The 19,496-nt window shown below is 35.4% G+C and overlaps 3 protein-coding genes across 3 annotated transcripts; 1 reads left to right on the plus strand and 2 right to left on the minus strand.

The window, feature by feature from the left end:
• Positions 1-2,731: 2,731 nt before the first annotated feature.
• On the plus strand, positions 2,732-4,581 carry LOC106404064 (glutathione S-transferase T3-like). The gene is made up of 3 exons (XM_013844821.2): positions 2,732-2,823; positions 3,243-3,327; positions 3,706-4,581. The coding sequence occupies exons 1-3, from the start codon at positions 2,732-2,734 to the stop codon at positions 4,579-4,581; spliced, it is 1,053 nt and encodes a 350-aa protein (XP_013700275.2).
• A 2,221-nt stretch (positions 4,582-6,802) lies between these two features.
• On the minus strand, positions 6,803-9,401 carry LOC106405585 (probable C-terminal domain small phosphatase). The gene has a single exon (XM_048736621.1). It carries the CDS (start codon positions 8,967-8,969, stop codon positions 8,241-8,243), a length of 729 nt encoding a protein of 242 aa, XP_048592578.1. The 5' UTR covers positions 8,970-9,401; the 3' UTR covers positions 6,803-8,240.
• Positions 9,402-15,174: 5,773 nt separating this feature from the next.
• LOC106406346 (probable C-terminal domain small phosphatase) lies at positions 15,175-15,798 on the minus strand. The gene has a single exon (XM_013846981.3). It carries the CDS (start codon positions 15,796-15,798, stop codon positions 15,175-15,177), a length of 624 nt encoding a protein of 207 aa, XP_013702435.2.
• Positions 15,799-19,496: the final 3,698 nt, after the last annotated feature.

Below are 19,496 nucleotides of genomic sequence, written 5' to 3' on the forward strand. Positions count from 1 at the left end.
CTGTTTTGATAGAAACAAATCATCTTTTTTGTTACGACAACAATTTGTGTTTTTCCTGGAAAAAAAAACCCTAACAGAAACCTAATGGCCTTACTTTTATTAAACTAAAGATTACTACGGCCCAAATTTATTAACTACTTTTAAGATCTAATACATGAGAAGACTTCCCCTATAAAACTTCTGGAAGACTTCAATTTAGGCAGAACTTCTAAAATTTAAGTGGTAACCCTAAATTCTACTAAAATTTAGGCGGGATATGTCAGAAGACTTTATGTTAGAAAATTTCTTGGGAAGTCTTTTCTGAGTCTTACAGACCCTATAATCAAATAACTAAGAAAAAAACACGTCTTTAAACTTTTAAGATACTTTGAAAGTATTTAAATCAAGTTATTAGATAGTCACTAAACACATATATGTTAAACTTTAAAAAAATAAGATTTCAAAATCTAATCCTAAAAATACCAGCAATACTATAACACATGTTACCAAACCTTGACCAAGGACTATCATGAGTTATTCTACATTCACTCATCTATGTTGAAAATAATTCAATTTTAGTAAAACTAAATTTACATCATTTAGAAATGTTTATTATTACATGATTTCAATTTTTTTTTCCATCAAAAATATTTTTTATAAGATTTTTAAATTATTTTAAAGATTTTTATCAGAAGACTTCTTTGTCAGTCTTCTCACGTGGAGGGTTATAATGGTAAAATTCAATACAAGTTTTTTGTTTGGTCGTAAAGAGGTTGTTGTAATTTCATTAGTCTTTTAGGTTACTTTTGCATTTGATTGAATTTGGGGTACAATTTCGTATTCAAAATCAAGTTTGAGTCATATTTGACAATGTTCCCTTTTATTTTTTTCGTTTGATATATTTTAAAATAAAACATTCTAATAAAACTAAGTTTATTTAATTTATTTTGATTAAATATAAAAAAACTAATAAAATTGTAGATGTATTTATTAACTTAACAAAATAGCAGCATATAGCTTAACAAAAATTAATCACCTATATATATATATCAATTACTATATTTAAGTATTTTAAATATTTAAATATATGTAAAAGTATAACATTCTCATAAACTTAAGTTTAGTTGATTAATTTTTGTTAAGATACATCAAACAAATAAAAAATTATTATTTTTTTTGCTTAACAAAACGGTCATCATTCTCTTAACCAAAATTAATATATTTTACACCAACAATTATTAAACATTTAAATATTTATAAAATTTTAACTTTTGATATTAGTTACCATAGCACTAGTAGAAGCATATTCAAAGCTCAGAGTGAATCCCACCATCTTCTCTTAGCTCTCGTGCTTCTCCGCCTAGCTCTCGGATCTAAGTTCTTGAATCTTTTAATAACTTTCTTATTTCGTGAACCAAATAAACTTTTTAACTAACTAGTCGCAGCCTAATGATAAAAGTTAATTATATGTCTTTTGTTTGATTCCTGCTGAAATAAAACTGCTATTATTTGAATAGTCTGGATTTGAATTTTGGTATATACATTTTGGCATATACAATTAACATAGTAGTATAATAATAGACAATATGGTTATTCTTCGCATTATTCAAAAGACATTTCAAATTCAGATTAGACAATTTGATACCTAATATAACCTTTAGCACTAAATGAATTCTTACTGAAATCGATCGAATTAGCCAATAGAACATATAAAGAATAGATAGTTTCTTATGGTGTCTTAAAGCCAAGATTTCAATAGATTGTCGGAGTCAGTGCACTTATGAGAACTATATTGCAGAATTTTTTTTATTTTTTAAACATTATTTCATTTCACAAAACAAAAAAGAGGATCTGAACAAACAGCGATTCCGATCCTCCGAAATAACACCGGCTCTAGGTTACAAGAGATAGCAGCTAAAACAAACTAATGGATAAGCTTTTCATCTAAAGGACGATTTACAAAATCATGTAGTAGATACAAGCAGATATGTATGTGTTTTTTTTTGTCAAAAAACTCAGTGTATGTATATGTATTAAGTACATATATGACAAGAATTTACAATGTATTACGTACCCAAAAAAGTTACAGTGAAAAATCATTTATTCGAATCTAATATCATTACTAGTTTCCCAAAATTTTGCATGGAAATGTAATAATCCTCGGTGCAAAGTAATTAAAATCCACGTAGGAAACTAACACCTTTGTCTGATTTCACATGTCTGTCTTTTTGTTAATTTTTCGGACTAGTTATGTCTTTCTATTAGTATTACTTGTATGATTTGTCTAGATTATTCGAGTTTTTTTAATATCTAATAACTTTGAAAGAATCTTCAAGAGCTTAAATCCATATAAGAGCACGTTTATCGCAAGTGCTTAGAGGGGGTGTTTAATGTTTTTCGGATTAAAAAAAAAAGAAAATAATGTATTAAGCAAGGAGGCGATGCTTAATTAAGCTCCACAAGCGCCGTATGTTATGGGACACGTGTCATTGTACGCGTCTTTCTCTTTCTCCCTCGACGACTCTGTTTCCACTTTCCCTCGATGACTCCGCAGGTCTCTTTCTCTCCCTCGACGACTCCGTGTTTGTCGATTGAATCTTCGAGGTATCCGCGTCGTTTTCCGTTAAAGTCGACGGCTCCACTTCTCTCTTTCTCTCTCTCGGCGGCTCCACGTTTCACGATTCTCTCCGTCGATGACTCCGCCTCGTTGTGGTGAAATCTCGAGGACTCCGCTTCTCTCTTTCTCTCCTCGATGACTCCCCGTTTCTGTCGTGTTCTTCCCCCGTCGATGAAGAGCCAGCCTCTGTCTCGTGATCTTCCCCCGACGATGAAGACTCCACCTCTGTTCTCTCACTTGGTGGATCTCCTCGGCTGACTGCGAGGAAATCAAATCGATAGGTAAACGTTTGTATCATTCTTTTTATGTCTGAATCCTTCATTGTTATTTGATTTGTTTGTTGTCTCGGTTACTAGTGATTAATTTTTGTTTGTCTCTGTTTGTGTTTCTTAAGATATCAACAGACATGAAGGTTGGTTAAAGAAGACAACCGCAAAACAGGTAAAACATATATCTTCAGATTGATAAATATATGTCTTTGTCTCTTGTGTTTGTTTTCGAAATGGATTGAACGTTTTTTAAAGAACTTTGTGTTCCATTCGTTGGTCGTTTATGATATAAAGTGAACGTTTTTAGGACTGTGGTCTCGTTGGCCTTGATTGTCGTTTCTCATTTGTTATTTGCTTCTGTTTGTGTATCTGTTGAGCTGCGTGGATCAAGAGGCAAACGAGGAAGGATCTTCAAAGCAGAGGAGTGCATATGGTGGAGCATTGAACCCGTGTAATAAACAGGTAAATGTTTATCTTCTTTTAGAGCCAATGAAAGCTTTAGGGTTGAATTAGGTAGGTAAATGTTAAATGACTGGCTTAGGGTGGAGCATTGAACCCGTGTAATAAATTAGGATTGGTTATGGTTGAGACAGAGAGTTAAATGACTGGCTTAGGCTTTGATAATGAATTGATTTGTCGATAATAAATGACTGCTTTGTCATAGATTGTTGTTGTGAAATGGTAATTAATTCACGGTAGAAACATGTCAACTCGAATCTGGTTGTGGTTAGTTGTTTTGAGTGTTGAATGCTATCCTTTACTTCTCTACTCTCTCTTCCTTCTTTAAAACTCTTTCCTTCCCCTGTTATTTCTCTTATCTCTTATCTCTTATTTCTCTAGTCTTTAAACTCATCCATGGATTTTAATCCGTTTACTGCAACAAACAACTTTGTTGATCTGCTTAGCAGTCAACAAAATCCTGCCTTTGGCACTGAGACTTCACCGCAAGTTCCCTTCTATGGCAATCAAGCAACCGAGGATTCAAACTTTGGTGCAGAAACTCAAGGCCCTCGTAAAGAAAGAAGAGCGTGGTCGCCAGGAGACGATGTGCTGCTAATCAGCTCATGGTTAAACACCAGCAAAGATGCAGTAGTAGGGAATGAGCAAAGGTCTAATACATTCTGGACAAGAATTGCTGCGTACTACAATGCTAGTCCTCAGAATGCGGGCAGTGAGAAGAGGGAGGCACGTCACTGTAAGAATCGTTGGCAGAAGATCAATGATCTGGTTTGTAAATTTTGTGGAGCATTTGAAGCTGCGACCAGAGAGAAAACAAGTGGTCAAAACGACAATGATGTTCTCAAACAAGCCCACCACATCTTCTACAACAACCACAAGAAGAAATTCCTCCTTGAACATGCTTGGAAGGAGTTGAGGAACGATCAGAAGTGGTGTGAGCTTTCATCTGCTAAGAACGAAGGAACCTCTAAAAAAAGAAGATGTGACGCTGATGGTGCAGATACATCAACATCTCAAGCCGATTCTAAGAAGCGTCCACCAGGTGTTAAAGCCTCCAAGGCGAGTGGGAAGCAGACGGCTGTTGATGATAAGACTCTGCTTAAGTTTGAGAATATGTGGACAATCAAACAGAAAGATTTGGAAGCTAAAGAACGCTTGTCTAAGATGAGAATGCTTGAGAGTCTTATTGGGAAAAATGAACCTTTGGCTGAGTACGAGGAAGTCCTCAAGAAAAATCTCATCAACAAATTCTTCTGACTCTAGTTGGCTTGTTCTCTTGCTATGTTTTGCTTAGTTGTTGTTGTTCTATTTCTTTTTGTAAGCGGATGATGTTCTTGTTATGTTTTGCTTAGTTGTTGTTGTTCTTATTTGCTGTTGTTCTGTAACCGGATTAATGTGATCGTTCTTGTTGTTGTTGTTCTTAATTGATCTTGTTCTATGATATTGATGTTCATGTTGTTGCTTAACAAATGCTTAGCTGATCTTGTTTTTGTATAATTCATTGACACATTCTGTCAACTTATAAAAATTCATTTTCATCCCATGGCATCTTCTTCTCATAACAATTTCGAGGAGTCAATGGATGAAACTTTCGATCAATTTTTTGATCAAACTTTCGATGACGCATTCGATGAAGCATTTCAGAATTTGGGTGGTCAAGAAGGCGAAAAGAAGACAAGAAAGAAAAGAGTTTTTATCGAAAGAAACCGTGAAGAAGGTCATCTCCGATTATGGAATGATTATTTTAGTGACGCGCCAACGTATCCAAAAAATCTATTCCGACGACGATTTCGAATGAACAAACCATTTTTTATGCATATTGTTGATCGTCTCTCAAATGAAGTTCCATTCTTTCGTCAGAAGAAGGACGGTCTTGGAAGGCTTGGTCTCTCTACACTTCAGAAGTGTACAGCAGCTATTCGTGTGTTGGCATATGGTTCTGCGCTTGATGCAGTCGACGAATATCTCCGACTGGGTGCAACGACTACTCGACAATGTGTGGAAAATTTTGTGGAAGCAATAATAGATTTGTTCGGCGATCAGTACCTAAGAAAACCAACAGAAGATGATCTTCAACGTCTACTTCATATTGGAGAGCTTCGTGGATTTCCCGGGATGATAGGAAGCATCGATTGTATGCATTGGGAGTGGAAGAATTGTCCCACCGCTTGGAAAGGGCAATATTCTCGTGGTTCTGGAAAACCGACTATCGTTTTAGAGGCGGTGGTTTCATATGATCTTTGGATATGGCATGCGTTTTTTGGACCGCCAGGTACCTTAAATGATATCAATGTTCTTGATCGCTCACCTGTTTTTGATGATATAATAAATGGTCAAGCTCCGCAAGTGAATTTTTCGGTCAACGAAAGAGAGTATCATTTGGCTTACTATCTCACCGATGGTATTTATCCGAAATGGGCAACTTTTATCCAATCCATTCCACTTCCACAAGGGCCTAAAGCAGTTTTATTTGCTCAACATCAAGAAGCTGCCCGAAAAGATGTCGAACGTGCTTTCGGAGTCTTACAAGCTCGATTTGCCATTGTAAAAAATCCGGCACTTTCTTGGGATAAAGACAAGATTGGAAAGATTATGAGAGCATGTATCATACTCCATAATATGGTAGTAGAAAATGAACGAGATAGCTACAGTCTATACGATGTTTCTGATTTTCAACAAGGAGAAGGAAGCGGAAGTTCACACGTCGATCTCACATATTCAACAGATATCCCTACAAATATCGCCAATCAGATGGGTGTTCGAACAAGAATTCGTGATAGACAAGCACATCAACAACTGAAACATGATTTGGTTGAGCATATATGGCGTAAATTTGGAAGTGATTAAGATACAAACTGAGTTTCGATGTCTCGTTTGTTTTAGTAATCTTTGTTTCCATGCTTTTATTATTGTATTTTAAAATTTATGTTTCAAATGTTATGTTTAACTATGTTTATTTAATTAATAAATTTTAAGTATTAAAAAAATTTATGTTTAAAAATAAATTTAATATTTTTTTATTGTTAAGCACCTTAAGTTAAGCAACTACCAATAAACCCCTACAATTAAGTGTTTCTTAAAATTATCTCTTAGCTAAATTTTAATATTTAAAAATTCATTAACAACCACTTAAGCAACACTAAAGGTTGTTAGCAATAAACATGCTCTTAAGCACTTTCTTACTTATATAATATTCACAACATGATTCCAGTGTTTTTTCTACTGTAGCATCATCATGTGCTTGCTACAAAAGTGGCGAGGATCATGTTTCACGAACTATGCACTTAGAATGCAGAATCAAACACAGATAACAAACCTATGACTCTATGAGAAGCAAGGCTCATTGTATCACATTATCTTCACATAGATCAATTTGGTGGAAATATTCTTTCGGAAACCAAACGTTAAAAAGCCCAATGCATCTAAATGATTTCGATAAGTTTCGCATTGATTTTGTAGACTCACAAAGTGACTTCATTTATTAAAGGATACCGCTAACTTGCGCCCACACGCGTGGCTATACGATGTAGTTTGGTAGGCCAAACAAAAAAAAAGGAAAAAAAAAGAGTAAACAAAGAAAAAGAAGAAACTTTCCAAAAATATCGAACAAAAAACAAAGCTCTTTTTTTTTTGGTGACAATGTCGGCATTTAGCTCAAGCTTCTCGTCTTTAGTCATTATCTTCAGCCTCGTTTTACTATGTCCATCGCTTTCGTCGTCTTCTGAACCTGAAGTTCGTGTTCTGAACCGCGAGCCGTTGGAGATCCGGACAAATCCGAAGCTGAACAAGACTATTAGAAAGCTCTGCTGCGAGATGCGGACCAGGTCTCAGTGTTCGGGTTTCCCTAGATGCAGGTGGTGTCGTAGTGAAGCTCTCGACGACTTGTGCTTCAGTAAAGCCGAAGCCTTGCGACTTCCAAGTCAAGTCTTCCGCTGTTAGCTATAAGATTTAACAGATTTGATCTAAGTAGGTTGTAGTTCTTGTGGAGCTTTGGTGGAAGATAATAGAGAGATATGACGTTTACGTTGTTGTTTTAACTGAATTGGGTATCACAAATTTTGGACTATACTGGATCTTGTCATCTTGATCCTTATATCTATCTATTGGAAAGATGTTTCTTTCGTATAGGCTCTGATGAATATGCGATCACACTGTAGGCTTATTAACCTTGGAACATTGTTACCGATATGGTCAAAAGTGTGTATGCTTTGTCGATTGTGGAAGGACCTAGTACTTTACTTTCTCTCATCTTTCTATTAATAGAAAACTCAGGGATTGATTGTTTCCAAAACTAAAGCAATGTTGGTGTTTTCTTTTATAACATAGTGTTAAAAATGTAAACGAAAACAAAACCACAAAAAAAAAAAACAGTTAAAGCCTTCGGCGAAAGTATTCAAACGGTTAACTAATTGGTAACTTGGTATTTTGTCTTTTCTTTCCCTGTAAGGCTGTACTGTGTTTGTCTTAGCAAAGGATATGGCTTCGTTGTTCTAATGGCATTTACATTGCGTTTTGGAATTGTTTTTTCGCGTCACTGCTAGTTTTTGGATTTTGGAGCAGAGCTAAAAAAAAACTTGTAAAGGCTGAAGAAATGCTTAAACACAAAAACAGAAACAATAACATCTCTTTTTGTGAAGTTTCTTTGTGCATATCATAAGGCATTTGAGAAATTATATACTAAAACTAAAACCCTTTTCTTATTCCACAAATGTCTACTTGTACAAGAGTGTTTTTGTCTTCTTTTTTTGGTATTTTGCTTTCAGTAAAAGCTCCCCACATATGTAGGTGCAACATTGAAGAAGTAAACATCCTTTTTCAATGCAAAAAGAACAAGAAAATGAAAATTCCTAATACTATCTCTCCCTCCCCATCTCCTAAACAAATAAAACATATCAGGAAATAAAGATATATGCACATTACATCAGCCGGTTTGGCAGCAGATCCTGTACTGCATCCCTCATATCCTCATACACGTAACAAATTTCAAGGAACTCCAGCAGCTTCAAAAGTTCTTGATCTTTGAGGTCATCTACAAAAGCCTTTATAGGTACTCCATTCTCTGGATGTAATGAGTAAGCAGACGGATTGTCATCAACAATCAAAGCACTTCCAAGGTCTTTCCCCACTACCAGAGACAAGTCTTTAACATATCTTCCATTCAGTTCCGTGCACGAGTCTCGATATAGCCGCTGTGAGATCACACCCTTCTTGTCTAGCTTGTCCAAAACCTGTGAAGCATAGTCTTCCAGACCAGCTGTGAAAACTGCTACATTGTAGGTTTCCCCTAGTCTTTCCAAGAACTCAGTCACCCCGGGACGTTTTACCACAAAGATTGGCATAATCTCACTTTCCATTTTTACCATTACCATGAAATCGTATTTAACTCCAGGCATTTGTGTCGTGGAATGAACCAAGGTTTCATCAAGATCGAGGATGATTGTCCTTTTCGTGTTGGTATGTTTTGTTAATTTTGTATAGCCATCATGTCTTGTGGCTGGATAGCTGGTGGTGGTGGTGGCCGTAAAGCACCTGGATACACAACGTAGAAGGCGACAATGGAACGTCAAGATGGACATGAATGGGTCATTTTTCTTTTGGTGTTTGTGGCTTTCTGGTTTGTTTTCGATGATCCTTTCAGTTGCCATTGATTTCTCCCGGCTGCTTGATTACACAACGAGGAAAACAAGCTTGCAGCCCTTCAGATGGAAAGCTTGGTAGTGGGTAAGATGTTTCTGAATTTATCTTCCGCTAACTTTTATACCATAATCTAGAATTGAAGTGATAATACCTTTGGTTTAGTTTAGTTTGTTTATGGGAAGTTAGAGGTGAAGTAGAGCAGATTCCTAATATTAGAAAGTTTCGGTTTGGACATTTACAACATACAGTAGCTGTGCTGTTTCATGTACTCATGGACAATAATGTACATACAACATTAACCAGCAAGAGATACGTTATAAGATTATAGGTTTAGAGATAATATGGAATTACAGTTCAAGTATATTGCTGCTGCTATTGTTGCTACTATGCCTTTGGTGTGGCCTGGTGAACTAGATAAACTATAAAACCTGTTACAAATTTGTTTCTAAAGAAAGTTTTTTCAAGTTTTAACTTAATCTCTAACAATTAAAAATATTTAGAACGGGTTTATCCAATATGAATAGACTTATTGATATTTTTTATGAAGTATAATGGTTTAGGCATTTAGTGAAACTATTCTTCTTTACTGTCGAGTCCAAAAGACTGTAAAGCCAATATTTATAATTTTATATTAATCATATTGAACACTACCTGAAGCGTAGCCAGGTCATAGCTTCAAGGGTGACTGAGATAGAGTTTAGGTATAGATTCTCTCACAATCTCTCACCAAAATCAATCTCAAAGACCAATCTATGCAATCTCCTTAAGAAAACTGGCCTAACCCAGCTACTCTACACTACTTCATTTGATAACTCATCTTCCAAGTCATCAAGCTTATCAAACTTCTCAGTGAAATGTCTCAAGCACATTAAGTTAATATTCTCAGCGTTTAACTTGATCCGAGTCCTTCTCTTGCAGTCAATTCTTGGGTTATTGCTCTTATTTTCTTTGAATTTATCCACCAAAGTAGATGTTTCAAAACCAGTTAAGGCACTAGCAAAACTACTTTCTTATAGTATTATATTTTCATGTTCTTGTAACTCGATATCTGACGTTGAAGGTTGAGTCTGTGGGGGGGGGGGGGACATAGCCCCTTAAGATCATACTGCATCAGATCAATCTCTTTACACGTAAGGTGTTTTTATCATTTCTTGTCATTAATAATCTGATAGTCCAAAACCTTTTTTTTTTCTTCCTTGGTTTATAATACACTTTCCACTCACATTTTATAATTGTAGAAACGCTGAAAAAGGAAGAGTCCTTTTTTCAACGCAAAGAAATACTAATACGAAAAGAAAATCAACAAAAAGAAAGAAATCATCCAAAAACTAAACTGAAATAAGAACATGCAAATAAAAGCCAGATGTGCATCAAATCAGTCTGTTGGATAGAAGTCCTGATGCTGCATCCCTTAAATCTTCGTACTGATAACAACCATCAAAAAACTCTGCAAGTTTCATCAGTTCTTGATCTTCCATGTCATCCACAAAAGGCTTAATGTGAACTCCATTATCCGGCTGCAACGAGTAAGAGAAAGGGTTATCATCAACTAGCAAAACATATAGAAGCACACAATCAAAGCTTTCAATAAGAAGTCCTTCTCTTATTAATCAAACTCACAACTCACAAATCACAATATCAAAAGTCACACATATGCATCTCAATATGCCTCAATATATATATGACTATCTAACTCCTAATCTTAATAGGATTAACACAAATTCATATTTTCCTAATCCTAATAGATATCCATAACTAGATAGGATTAGGTAGCTTCTTCTTCAAGCTACTTTCAAGCTGGATCCAACATTCTCCCGCCTAAGCTTGAACTCACTCTCGCACACGTCATGAACGCCAACTAGAGTCCTCATCTCGACAAACTTTGTTCTACCAAGCGACTTGGTAAGTATGTCAGCTCGTTGCTCAGTTCCTGGAACATGTTCAACTTCTACTTGATCATTTTCAACGCATTCTCTTATGAAGTGGAATCTCCTGTGTATATGTTTGCTTCGCCCATGAAACACCGGATTTTTTGTCAACGCAATTGCAGATTTATTATCCACTTTTATTGTCACCCGTTTGCAGTCTTCACCCATAACTTCACTAAACAATTCTTGAAGCCAAATTGCTTGTTTTGCAGCTTCCGTAGCAGCCATAAACTCAGCTTCACACGATGATAACGCGACAATCTCTTGTTTCTGTGAGCACCAGGTTATAGGGCTCTCACCAAGATAGAACACATGACCAGTGGTGCTCTTTCCATCATCAGCGTCGAGGTTATGCGAGGCATCACTATAGCCTATTAGCTTTACGTTCTTGCTGGCTTCAAAACGAAGCCCTAGAGAACAAGTTCCACGCAAGTACCTCAAAACTTGTTTCAGAGCTGCAGCATGAGACTCCTTGGGCTCTGCCATGTACCTGCTGAGAACTCCCACTGAATAAGAAAGATCGGGACGTGTATGCAACAAATATCTCAAGCATCCAATGTTCCTTCTGTATTTCTTTTCATCGACATTCTTCTCCTTAGAGGACTTGGACAAACTCACATTTATATCCATCGGTATGTGAGTCAAGTTACACGAACTCATACTGGTTTCCTCAAGTATTTTCATTGCATACTTCTCTTGACTCAAAACTATGTATCCTTCACATTGCTTCACCTCTATTCCCAAATAGTATGTCAATCTTCCAAGGTCACTCATCTCAAAGTTCTTTGACATCTCCTTTTTAAATTCTAATATCATCGCAAGTGATGACCCTGTTACTAATAAATCATCAACATAGACCACAATAATCAATAATCCTCGCTTTTCTTCCTTCCTGTATAGAGAGGGCTCCTTTGAACACTTAAGAAAATTCAAACCGCGCAGGATAGTATTGAGTTTTGCATTCCATGCCCTTGGTGCTTGTTTTAGGCCATAAAGTGCCTTCTTTAACTTATAAACCATCTTCTCCCTTCCTGCAATAACAAATCCTTCGGGTTGTGTAACAAACACTTCTTCTTTTAAATCTCCATGAAGAAAGGCTGTTTTCACATCAAGATGATGAACCTCCCAATTCCTTGCAGCTGCAAGTGCAATGATCAAACGTATGGTTTCAATTCGTGCTACTGGCGCAAAGACTTCGTCATAGTCTATACCATGCTTCTGAACATACCCTTTAGCCACCAACCGTGCCTTGTATTTGATGACACTTCCATCAGCGTTACGTTTTATCTTGAAAACCCACTTAAGGCCTATAGGTTTTACTCCAGACGGCACTTCAACCAGGTCCCATGTGTGGTTTGCTTCAATAGAAGCTATTTCATCTTTGCACGCATCGATCCAGACTTCCAATTCCTTAGCTTCTGTAAAATCCCATGGCTCTTCATTGATCATCATTAGTAACTGCTCACACTCTGTTTCCGCAAGTAGTATATAGTCATTAAGATAGGTTGGTGTTGTAGTTGATCTCGTTGATCTTCGCAACTGTGGCTGCACGTCTTCACCATCTTCTTCTTCATTACTTTTATCAGAATAAGCTTCTCCGGTAGCTGGGATCTCGTTCGTAGCTTCACCAGCTTCACTCGGCTCATCGTTCGATCCCTTTATCATCACAGAGAACTCCTCTGTTTCATCGTTTACCGTCTTATCCCAGTTCCATTCTTTCTCTTCCAAGAAACAAACGTCACGACTGACCACTATACGCTTGCTTGTGGTATCAAGAAGCCGGTAAGCCTTGGTTCCAGGTTCAGTTCCGAGGTGTACTAGTGCTCTCGACCTGTCATCAAGTTTCTTTCTTCCTATCGTATCAGTCCTCGCATAGCAGACGCATCCGAATACTCTAAGATGGCTGAGGTTTGGCTTCCGTGATTTAAGCACTTCGTATGGTGTTTTTCCGTCCAAAGACCTCGTTGCTACCCTGTTGATCAGGTAGGTAGCATGTCTTACAGCTTCTCCCCATAGATAGTTTGGTAGATTCATGTGTTTCAAGATACTTCTTGTCATCTCCAAGAGAGTTCGGTTTCGCCTTTCAACCACTCCATTCTGTTGAGGTGAATAGGGTGCCGTTAAATGTCTGTTGATGCCATGTTTATCACAGTAATGTTGAAACTCATGTGATGTGAACTCTCCCCCTCTATCCGTTCTGAAAGTTTTGATTTCTGTCTGAGTTTCTTGCGTAACAATCTTCCTGAAATTTTTGAATTTCTCAAATGATTCACTTTTCTCCTTTAGCAGCACTGTCCACATATAGCGTGAGTAGTCGTCGATAAGAACAAACACATAACGCTTCTTGGCCGGTGTAGACGGTGTGATCGGTCCGCATAGATCACCATGGACGAGTTCTAGAGGTTTTGAAGCTCGATATGTCGTTGATTTTGGGAATGAAGATCGAGCTTGTTTCCCGCGTAGGCACGTCGTACAGGTCTCTTTGTCGATGCTCAGCTTGGGAATACCTAGGACCAGTTCCTTGTTGATCATTAGCTTCATCGACTCTATGTTGACATGTCCGAGACGTGCGTGCCACGTAGACGAGACACTGGTTATTACTTGCAGACAACGGACCTGTTCAGCGTGTAAGGTCACTTTGTAGAGACGGTTGCTTGATCTTGTAGTCTTCAACATCAACTCTCCTGATCGATCAAACAACGAGAGAGTATTGTCTCGCATACAAACTTCACAGCCAGCCTCAGTCGCTTGTCCTAAACTAACGATATTACTCTTTAAGTTTGGTATGTAATATACGTTGTGAAGGATTTTCTTCTCTCCACCTCGGAATGTAAAACGTATGGAGCCTCTTCCTACTATATTGATCCGCGAGTCATCTCCAAATCTTACTTGGCCAGTAATGCTTTCATCAAGGTCTTGAAAGAATAGTCGGTTCCCACTCATGTGATTGCTTGCGCCATTGTCGAGATACCACGTGTTCTCCAGGTTAGTCTCAAAACTCTTTGGATTTACTTTCCTTTCATTTAGATATACTACTTCATTCATCATCAATTCATCAGCCTCATGTGTATCATCTTCCTTCTTCTCAATGGCTTCTTGGAGTTTCAACTCCTTGTCTGGACATTCTGATGCGTAATGACCAAGTTTATCGCACTTGAAACATGTAATATGAGAGATGTCTCTGTTCTGTCCCTGTCCTTGTTTGTACGCCTCTCTCTGTCTCTCAAAGTTACTGGAACGACCGCGACCTCGTCCTCTCCATGATGACCGTCCACCACGTCCTCTACCACGATTGTTTCCATAATTGTTGTTGTAACCTTCATAGTTTGATCCTGAGTTAGCCGCATACATTAATTTTTCTTGATCATCAAGTTTTTCTTCTTCCTCCGCGCATACTCTTTCTTCATAGGCCTTTAACCTGCCTACTATGTCTTCGAAACTTGTAGTGTTCAGGTCAAGGACTTGCTCGAGGGAAGCAACAATCTGGATATATTTATTCCTTGGCAAACTTTTAAGAAATTTCTTTACAAGTTTTGGTTCTTCTAGGATCTCTCCCAATGATGCTGATTTTGATGATATCTCAGATAATTTTCCAGCAAACATATCGATAGTGTCATCATCTTTCATCTTAATTCTATCAAATTCAGCCATTAGAGTTTGTAGTCTAGCTTCTCTTACTCTTTCAGCCCCAACATGTCTTGATTTTATTGCATCCCATACTCCTTTTGCTGTATCAATCTCCCCAACTTGTAAAATTAGAGCTTCTGGTATGGATTGGAACAGAAACGCGATTGCCATATTATTTTTCTTCTCATCTTTAGCTCCAGGATCTATTGTTTCCCAGACCTCACTAACCTTAAGAGCTATCTTCATTCTCATGGCCCATACAGTGTAATTTGAAGAAGTTAGCATAGGAAATTTAATGGAGGCAGGGCCGTTCTCTTTGTTGATCACTCCGGGTACGTCTTCTTTGCTTTCTGCCATGGTTGCTGTCGTAGTATCACAGTCGGATGATTTAATCGGATGGTTTTATATAAGGCTCTGATACCAAAATATAGAAGCACACAATCAAAGCTTTCAATAAGAAGTCCTTCTCTTATTAATCAAACTCACAACTCACAAATCACAATATCAAAAGTCACACATATGCATCTCAATATGCCTCAATATATATATGACTATCTAACTCCTAATCTTAATAGGATTAACACAAATTCATATTTTCCTAATCCTAATAGATATCCATAACTAGATAGGATTAGGTAGCTTCTTCTTCAAGCTACTTTCAAGCTGGATCCAACAAAACACTCCCGAAGTCTGTCCTCGCCACCAGAGATAAGTCTTTAGCATATCTCCCGTTCATTTCTGTGCACGAGTCTCGATATAACCTCTGTGAGATCACGCGGTTCTTGTCAAGTTTATCCAAAACCTGTGAAGCATATTCCGGCACCCCGGCTGTAAAAACCGCCACTCGGTAGTTCTTACCGATCCGTTCAAGAAACTCGGTAACTCCTGGTCGTTTCACCACAAACATCGGTATAACCGTTCCTTGCATATTTATCCTCACCATGAAATCGACGTTAACTCGGGCTGGTGGTTCCATCGATGAGTGCACCAATGTTTCATCAAGATCAAGAACGATGGTTCTTTTCTTGTCGTTACGTTTTCTCTGATGATGCTCGTGTTTCTCGAGCTTTTTGTAGCCTTGTTTCTTGGTTACTAGACGGCTAGGAGTTGCGGTAGCTGTGGTGGAAGGACGGAAAAACCTGGAAATGCAACGCAAGAGGCGGTTGTGGAATGTGAAGATAGACGTGTTGAGGGATGTGAATATGGAGCCAGCTGCAGCCAAACATTTGGTCCTTCCATGTGATCTCGGGGTCGGTGTCGCAAGAAATCCATGGCACGCCATTACCTAGAAACCAGAGTTTAGAACAAGTGAGAAGGATTCAGGGTTTGTTTTTCTTCAAGCAGCTCGCTCAGATGGAAACTTGGAGAAATATTGGTTGATTTGTATATAAAGCTTGAAAGATTCTAACTTCCATGCCATTGGCCTTGGAACTGACAGGCACTTGATTTGGTATAGTTTAGTTTATTCAGGTTGTGGTTAGAGGCGCTCTTACCGTTATTTTTAGCAAAATAACAGTTTTGTTTCCTTGTGTTCTCTTAATGGACAGCAATATGTAAACGAGAAAACAGAATGTTAAGGAAAAAGTGTATTTATTAATATAGAGGTTCAGAGCTTTACATGGGATTACAATTGAAGTAAAATGACTCCTGCTTTGGAGGGCAAATTAACTTTGAGAAAAACACTAATATAGCACCAAACCAAGTTTTTGTTTCCAAACTAGCATTCAAAGCTCAAAGTCACAAAAATATGTTTCATTAAAAAGGTAAATATACATTTATACAATTTGGGTTAATTAATCCAAACCATAGAGTTTAGAGTTAAGGGGTGGAGTTTTGGAATTAAAGTTTAAAATTTTATAAAATAAAAAATAAATACTAAAAAATTTAAAATAAAAATTTAAAAACAGTTTCAAAAAGTATTTTTGAAATATAAAAAAATCTGAAAAAATAAAAAAAAATTCAAAAAAAACAATTTCAGAAAAAAATTATAAAAAATTTCGAATATGAAAACATATAATCTGAAACTATAAAAAAAAAAAATTTTCATTTTTTTTTATTTTTATTTGATTTATTTTTATTTATTTCTGTTTGTTTATTTAATTTTAAACCAAGGGTATTATGGATATTTTACCCTTTAATGAATGTCATTTTTGTGACTTTCTCCTTCTAATACTATTTTTGAGACAAAAACTCAAAAAGTGCTATTATTGACAATTGCCCATTAACTTTTTTTGTAATATGAAATTAGGCCCTTTAGTAACATTTTTATTAGTGCAACTTAAATTTCTTACAAAATGAAATGAACATTTGTTCTCTCCTCTGAATATTTTATAAAAGTAATATTATATTTTGTCAAAGTAAAATATATTTAATTAATAAAAAAATATTTGTTATATATTTTCCATAAACATATGTTATAGGGCAATTCGCTTAAATAGACTATTTTCAAGTTTTGATCACAAAAATAGACTACAGGGAAGAAAAAGACCAAAATCTTTCATTTAATAGGTAAAATGACCCTCATACCCAAGATATATAAAAAAAAATAAAAATTTTAAAAAAATAATTTTTTTTTATTATATAGTTTTAGATTATATGTTTTCAAATCCGAACTTTTTTATAAATTCTTTATTTTTAAAAACAATTTTCGAAAATTTTTTTTATTTGTTTTCAAAATTTCTTTTTGTAATTCGAAAATACTTTTTGAAACTATTCAAATTTTTATTTTCAAATTTTAATATTTATTTTTATTTTATAAAATTTTAAATCTCAATCCCAAATCCCACCCTTTAACTCTAAACACTAAGGTTTAGATTAGTTAACTCTAGGGATATAAGTGTATATTTACCTTTTTAATGAAATATTTTGGTCATTTTGTTCCTTAAAATCTATATTTGTGACATAAATTTTTTTAGTGCTATCCTAGGGTATTTCCCTATTCTATATATTATTTAATTAAGTATCTTATTGTTTTAAAATATAAAAGCTAATTGTAAAATATTTTGTATTTTGTTTGACAGTTATAGTAAAATTAATTAAACATGTTTTATTTCAATTTTAATAAAAAAAATAATTTTATAAAGTATATAATATTGAGATTTTTGATTTCCAAACGGGTTGTAGCGAAAAGTTTATTTTTTAAATAAGTTTAAAAGTTACAATAGTGTAAGAAGTATTACACGCAACTCTACATCAGTTGTAATGCTTATAAACTTTTGACGTACGAAGTTTTCCGCCATTTTCATACGATATTTCTAAAGAAAGGAAGATCTGATTCAAACGACATGGATGCGTCGTACAGCCCTGGAACATCTACATCTGCCCCTTGTCGAAACTCCGCTAGTTGTTCTATCGTCTTTTCTATTAAAAGAGAAATACCATTCTTATCTACTATTTAAAAGTTTACTTCGACCATCTAATTAAAATTTTATTATGTCTTCCATTTACTAACCATTTGATAACATAACATATTTAAAAAATATTTACAATAATCTTATTCACCGATGTTTTAAACTTGTACATTCGTGGTCAAAAATATAGATTATAAAATGATAGTATATCGATATACAGTGTTTTTCTCATACCATCAAAAAGATAGATTAGAAAAAAATAAGATAGTTCAAAAAATTATCATACACGTCGAAATCATTTATCCTCTACCTAGCCACCATGTTCATCACAACAACATAATAAAAATATGTGAAGAACACAATTGATTGAACACATTATCTTAGATCAAAACCCAGTGCAATTAATCATATACATCTTATCTATAAACACATATACATGTTTTACGTATATTAAAATAAAAAAATTCCATTAAAATATTTATTTAGTTTGTGAAAACATTTTGGATATAATTTAATTACTAATACCGCATATTATATAATATACTAAGGCATAATTAAATGTTCTGAAATCCTAACCTTTAAAATTATTATATTTAATTTTTTTTGATTGTATAAGGTAAAACAACATTAGTTAATCATCCTAAGATCTTTATTCCCTAACTATCATAAAATCACGTAATACATTTTGAAATGATTAGATTTGATATTTGTTACACAAATCACGTCATACAAATCTCATTACCTAACTCACAAAAGATATTTATCGTTTAGTTACCTAATATCTCCAGCCCAATAGTTACACTATGATCTATAAAAGTTATGTTTCTATCTTATAATATATGAAACAATAATACAAAATTTGAATGAATCAACCTTATAGAAACGTAAACGAATCCGTTTAAGCAAATTGAAACATACTGATACAAAACATAAATAACTACACATGTTATATCATTGCAAATCAATATAACATCCGCGCTGGTGCGCGGGTTCGATCCTAGTTATCTTTAAGCAAGCAGTGGGGATGTTCTTTTCTTTAAAGCCTTTTATTTCATGCATATCTTGTCACAAACGGAACCACTTTGAAAAATGTCTGAACAAGACCGAAAGGCTCGCTTCTGACTCTTAACATGCACAAACGGAACCAGATCTTCCTTTCTTTAGAAAAAAAAAAACATGCACAAACGGAACCAGTTTTCCCAGTTATACACTTGAAGACATTAAATACAAGAATTTAAAAAAAAATACTAAATAAAAGATAAGCTGTTAGAGCATGTTTAATGGAGATTCTTAGAATGAAGTTCTTAGCAGAATATAAAAAACCATCTTTTACCTTTTAACTAAAAAACTAATTAAGAACTGGCTCTTAAATATTTTATTTAAGAGTCGGTTCTTAATTAGTTTTTTTAATTAAAAGATAAGAGACGGTTTGTTATATTCCGCTAAGAATTCCACTCTAAGAACCTTCCATTAAATATGCTCTTAGAGCATGTCCATCAAGGGTTCATACCCGAAATCCTCATGGAATCCAAAAAAAAATATATTATTATGATTATTTGCGGGCTCCAGTGTTTTGATTATACTGTCTCTCATGAGCTCGCTGGTATGATACGGGTTCAACATTATTTGC

Source organism: Brassica napus, chromosome A7 (genome assembly GCF_020379485.1).
Source record: "Brassica napus cultivar Da-Ae chromosome A7, Da-Ae, whole genome shotgun sequence".
NCBI lineage: Eukaryota > Viridiplantae > Streptophyta > Magnoliopsida > Brassicales > Brassicaceae > Brassica > Brassica napus.

What these genes read in the sequence shown, in the direction of transcription:
- LOC106404064 (XM_013844821.2), top strand. Translation starts at nt 2,732, where the DNA reads ATGACTCCCCGTTTCTGTCGTGTTCTTCCCCCGTCGATGAAGAGCCAG. An exon ending in ACGATGAAGACTCCACCTCT is followed by an intron (nt 2,824 to 3,242) that starts GTTCTCTCACTT and finishes GTATCTGTTGAG; the next exon opens with CTGCGTGGATCAAGAGGCAA. An exon ending in TGAACCCGTGTAATAAACAG is followed by an intron (nt 3,328 to 3,705) that starts GTAAATGTTTAT and finishes TTATTTCTCTAG; the next exon opens with TCTTTAAACTCATCCATGGA.
- LOC106405585 (XM_048736621.1), bottom strand. Translation starts at nt 8,969, where the DNA reads ATGGCAACTGAAAGGATCATCGAAAACAAACCAGAAAGCCACAAACAC.
- LOC106406346 (XM_013846981.3), bottom strand. Translation starts at nt 15,798, where the DNA reads ATGGCGTGCCATGGATTTCTTGCGACACCGACCCCGAGATCACATGGA.